The sequence below is a fragment of the Balaenoptera musculus genome, chromosome 9 (genome assembly GCF_009873245.2).
Source record: "Balaenoptera musculus isolate JJ_BM4_2016_0621 chromosome 9, mBalMus1.pri.v3, whole genome shotgun sequence".
In the NCBI taxonomy this organism is placed as follows: Eukaryota; Metazoa; Chordata; class Mammalia; order Artiodactyla; family Balaenopteridae; genus Balaenoptera; species Balaenoptera musculus.
Window position 1 is genome coordinate 65,571,471 of NC_045793.1, and position 6,000 is coordinate 65,577,470.

At 33.0% G+C, this 6,000-nt stretch overlaps 1 protein-coding gene across 5 annotated transcripts in view; it reads left to right on the forward strand.

The window, feature by feature from the left end:
- Positions 1–4,036, forward strand: part of PHF14 (PHD finger protein 14) — a 199,166-nt gene extending 195,130 nt beyond the window's left edge. For all 5 annotated transcript variants that reach the window (XM_036863497.1, XM_036863498.1, XM_036863499.1 and 2 more), the window contains one exon: positions 3,850–4,036. In XM_036863497.1, the coding sequence (XP_036719392.1) occupies positions 3,850–3,924 (75 nt within the window). In that variant the 3' untranslated portion in view covers positions 3,925–4,036. The remainder of the gene's footprint in view (positions 1–3,849) is intronic.
- Positions 4,037–6,000: the final 1,964 nt, after the last annotated feature.

The window sequence follows — 6,000 nt, forward strand, 5'->3', positions numbered from 1 at the left end:
GACTAATTTGAGTCCAAATATTACCTGAACAGTAGAAATTCCAGCTGCTAAAATAATTGCTCTTTGTTTGGAGTTGGTTACTTCAAGAGAAGGGAAAAGCAGGGTGGATAGGTTTTATTAATTGACATCAATTCTTTGAACTGTTATGAATCAAATTTGTAAATAAGGAAAAATAGAGGGCCTCCTCTTCCAGATTGATGCTGCAAGCTGAGTAGTATTTAAACAGACTCTTGTGGGTTTTATTTGGTGGTAAAAGGAATCTAGTTTAGATTAAAATGGCAGTATTTTTACTTCTCTGTTATAATAACTCTTCTAGTCTCATGTTGCCACCTGGAGCATTAGCCCATAATTACATGGTCCATGTGTGCTTAGAAATTTTCATTCTCCTCACTACAACAATGCTGTCAGTGTACAAAGAGCAGGAAGGCCAAGGAACCACATTTAACTCTTTGGCATTATGAGCGTTATTGTTATGTGCGTATTCCTGAAATTCCACATGTAACTAGCAGGTCTGCAAGGTTGCTATAATCAACATGTTTTCTGGAGTATAAATTAACAAGCTTAAACATTAAGAGGTAAACCTGTCTGCTTTCCAGCAGCCCCAAAGGGTACATTTTCTTGTTGGCTGCTTCAGAACACTTCATGAAACAAATGTCAAACTTGTCAGGGCTGTCACTAAGAAAATGATCCGTGTAGCAAGGTCTTCTTTCACTGGGAAAAAAACAGATGTCTTATCTTAGCAAAGAGTGACAAAAACCTACCATCTATCAGAAGAAAATTTTGCCTGCCTTTAATATCCAGTAGTGAAGAAATACTTCGGTAAAAAAACTTCCTTTCTTTGCAGTTTCATTCATTATGCATTCACTTGTGAATGATATTTGATTTGCTGCCTGAGCTATTTTAATGATTTTATTAATCTTGAACTGTTATAAAGTTCTTATAAAAATTGACGTCTATAGAGAATGGGCTTGAGGACACGGGGATGGAGAAGGGTAAGCTGGGACGAAGTGAGAGAGTGGCATGGACATATATACACTACCAAATGTAAAATAGATAGCTAGTGGGAAGCAGCCGCACAGCACAGGGAGATCAGCTCCATGCTTTGTGACCACCTAGAGGGGTGGGATAGGGAGGGTGGGAGGGAGAAGCAAGAGGGAGTGGATATGGGGATATATGTATATATCTGCTGTTATACAGCAGAAACTAACACACCACTGTAAAGCAATTATACTCCAATAAAGATGTTAAAAAAAAAAATTGATGTGTAAACTTAGAAACACAAATTAGCACTTCCAAAAAAACAAAGCAACTTCTAAAATCCTTTCTGGAGCTTTATTATATCTAATTCCAGTGTTTTATTTACAATGATTAAAGTCTTTTGCTGTTATTTTTATTATTTTGATGATATTATACAATAGCAATTACGATGTGTTAGACTCTAGCAGTGGATTAAATGCCTTCTCTGCCCCTCCATAATCCTTTTCTGTATCCAGATCACAGCTATTCTTATACAAAGGGAGAAAGAGATTGTATCTTGTTAACTTACACAAATAGTTTAAAGGCATAGAAAGGCAAGATATTTTAAGACATTTTCTCTGCATAAAGAAACTTTTGTACCTGTCCTGAACAGGAGGCAGTATTAGAATAGACATGCATTTATTAACTATACTTTATTACTAAGAATAATTCAACAACAAAAAGACTGACATTATATGAAGAATGTTAGTTAATTATGAAAGTAAATATTATAGATACTTCGTAGTCCTCAGGATCATCAGGGTAACCAAGCTTGTTAAACCAGTAAGTCATATTGCTGTGGGAACTTAGCAGACTGTCCACATGATAAAGCCTCTACTTTTTTTCAAAAATTAAAGAATATGAATTTGATAAGGGTGATTTTGGCTTATGATATTTCAAATATTTTTGCTTATTTCTGTTTTCAATAATGTTTTAGTAAATTCAGAAGTGTAACTACTGGATAAGGAAGGATATTATGCTTTTCCAAATTACAGACCTCTCTTTTACTCATTTTTTATTCCACTGTTTCACATAGTTCAGGAAACATTTATTGGACCCCCCTATATACTAAATGTGCCCTGTTAGGTGGCAGGAATATAAGATAAAGAAGATAAAGCCCTGCCTTGAACAACATATAAACAAATTCAGTGCTACCTAACAAAAATTTTTTGCCACGTTTACCTGCTGTTTTAATACTTTCTGTCAGTGTTTCACTGACAGAAGAGGACAGTGGAAAGTGTGGAATAGGATTTGGTTTTTGTTGGGTTGTAATTAAAATGTAATCTCTAGAGACTCTTAAAGTGGAAACTACCTGTTCATTAATAGATTTTCAAGAGTCAATTGAACATAATATCTCTATTCAGTAGAGACAAATTGGAAAAAATAAAAAATAAACAGCACACAGTGGCTATTATGCTTAGATAAATAAATTAAAATTACATTGCCAAAATTGATAGTCAGAAACCCCATTCCTAGCAGCCAACATATCTAATGATTCAGGTTGATTGATAATATTGATAATTTCTCTGCTTTCCTGGTGTTGACAAAGGCTAAATCACAGGTGCTGTTGAAATTTAGAGACAATGTATGTAAAGGAAGCTTTCTCCACCTTAATGTTTATGGGCAAGGGTGTGGTTTTTTGTGGAAAACAAATATATATATATTTGTTATATATATTATAACATTTAACATATATATATGTTATATATATATAAACATAATATATATAAAAATATATATATGTTATATATATATAACATTAACATATATAATATATATTTGTTATATATATATATATATATACCTTGATTTGCATTTACTTAATAAAGTCAGTTTACTAAGCAAAGCTCAATAATTATTTAATTGAATTTGGTTTTATAAAAAGATACGGAGATGCAGGGTGATGTGTAGTGATATTGATGTTATTACTGCTGTCCAGAGATACTTAAGAAATTAAGCTACTAATACTTTAATTAACTCAGTAAAGAGTTAGTGTCTTTTACTTCCATTAATAAAAATGAAAGGCCTATCAGAAATATTAGGAAAGCAAGACTGCTTTGTACTTAGGTGTTGTTGAAGGAACATATATGATGAGATGGGTTATAAAATGTAAGATGAAATATTTTTCCAGATTCTCATTATTTATACTTTGGAGGTCACCATTTAATATTGAACACAAGATACACTTCATTCCTATGGAAGCAGACATTATGATGTCACTTTATTTATTCACCATGTTCCACAGGAACCTGCTATGAATTATGAGGCCACCACTTAGAATCAAAACTGTAGAAGAATGTAAGCATTCTGTCGCCTCATGTGCCCATTTTAGAGTTTCCTATTTTAGAACTGACTGATCTTCAGATAACATGGTGGCCACAAGCAATTGGAAAATTGGCAGACCTGTCAAGAAAGTATGCTGCATGAGACCAAAATGCCATGCTGGGTACATAAAATGTCTCAGAAGTTAAATTTACTGTTTTTTTATCAAATAGTGAAGTAAAAATATCTGATTGACCCCCTACAAAGGACACTTTTTAGTAGCAGGTGCTTTCAAAAGTAATTCTTAGGTCATTGATAAAATAAGTTGTTTTTAAAAACATACAGAAATTTTTACTCAATGTGTAGTATAAAACAGCAAAACAGCACCCACTGTGAATGTTAATGTTTAAATGTTGCATAATTGTGCCATTTTGTTTATAGCCTTTCCCCTACGATTACTGGAGTCATGATAGTTAATTCATCAGAGAAATGAAGTTGAAGTGTATTAAGTATAGGTGATAAAATGCCCTGAAGTTTATATTTTAATGTTTTCTAAAATTTATTTCACAGGAAGATGAAAATGAAGCTGAAAGAAAAAATACATCTCAGGAGCTCAACATGGAACAGAAAAATCCAAAGAAATAAAGGATTTTCTGCAGTGTTTTGAAAAGTTTGCAACTTATGTAGTAGCAGATGAAATTTCTAATTGTAAAATGTTAAATTGTAAAATCTAATTTGCAAAATATTCTCAATAAAGTCGTTGAAAATGAAATAGGAACGTGCGTTTGGAATTTGTATTTTTTTAAGAGCGATTTAAACTTTTATATAAAAGACCATTAAAATATTTTTTAAAAATTCTTTACTGAAATTTGAGAATAAGAGACAGAATTTTATATGTAACCCGTGTTAACACATGTGGATGACTTAAAAAAAAAAACTCTGAAAGTCTTTTCCCCTTACAAGCCTCTGTTGTCTTCTTCAAGGACCTTAACAGAATCCCAATTACTATAAAAAAAGTCCAACATAGTTAAAAAATGAACAGGAAATGCTTGCATGTGAAAACACTGAAAACCAACTACTGCCACAAGATTAAATACCATTTTCTGATTTCTGCCAATGTTTTTGGCAGATGTCTTTGAGTATCTAAAGCAGAGTTTCTTAAAATGAGAAGCAGTTTCTTAAAATGAGAAGCAGAACTTTGGAAGGCTTATAAGAGAATGCCAGCATACACTTCTTCCCTGTGAGAATGAAATCTGTATACTTAGCCTGGAGCCATAGTTTTATCACAAGCATCTGACGAGCTCAGTAAAGGTGTGACCGTGGGACAGGCTGGCAGCTATGATACAGTAGGCTGAAATGGGGACAACTGCAAGTAGGCAAGATAGGAAATTCATTGATGTATAGCCTCAAATAATGTAACTATGGATATCAGGAAAACAGCTATATCCCACAGATTGGACTCCCTGGATGAATTTTGAAGCAGAGTTTGAGCCAAAGAAAAGCCTGAGTAGGCATGTCAGAGTCTGAGGAGGGCCTGTGCAATAAGCAAATACAAAGATTAATTTGACTTTTTCCCATTTTTTTTCTATTTTTTGGAATAGATATTACTCTATTTCAAAATACCCATATTCACTTAGATTGGAGTTACATTAGCGGTGTCACATTTGAAAAGAAACAATAATACATGATTTATATCATCATTAAAATCTATTACATATACTATGTTGTAGGTACTGTGCTAAACAGTATGCTTTATACCACTAATCATCCCTATTAACATATAAGATAGTTATTATTACTTTTCTTCACGTTACCAATGATCAAGCTGAGACTTAGGGGAAATAAATTAACCAAGGTTATGTAGCGTGTAATTGGCAGAGCAAAACTTCAAACCCAAGCAGTCTCACCCCAGAATATCACACTTAATTACTGTGAACTACCTATTAATGTCATACCTCTTTTCAATTCACTATCTTCCCCCAAAACATACAGTCTTTCTTGTTAGCACCTTATTTACCACCTGCTACCTCCCTTTTAATTATTTTTCTTCCCTAAATTCTTAGCCATGCTTAATTTGAAAACTTTGGCTTAAGTGAAATAATTAACTACTATTCCAGCTCCCCTAAAACATGAAAATCCTGCTTTATCTTTTCTACGCTGAGTTACGATGGAACAGGTGTAAAAGCATCTTACTGCTTCTCTACAATTTTTCAGTAACTTTTTGGCCATATTTTTCAGTAGACTGTTGATGCAGTTACTAGTGTGCTGTCATCTCATCTCTTAATACTTTCATTTCTAAAATAAGTTGCTGAGTATGAGAAGAACAGGGACACTCAGCCACCCAACAGGCATTTTAAATATTTATATTTATGATACCTTTAATCATTTAAAACTCTAGTTTTCCTTTTTAAAAATATTTTTAAATATTTATGTATCCCTCGGCTTATGGACAATGAGTAATAAAGTAAATCACTGTAAATTTCCTCTAGGGAAAATCTGCCGTATGAATTTATCAAATTTTTAGGGTTTATACACTTATGTCTAAGTATATACACATAAATCTTGTTATAATGCTAAAAGATTGCCCACATTATATGACTAAGCTGGTCACTTTATTCGAATCAAATTTTGCATCTTATGTAGTTTTTTATATAGAGTATAACATACTGTATTAGTTCAGGTGGCCGTAACAGAATACCTCAGGCTGGTTGGCTTCAAAAG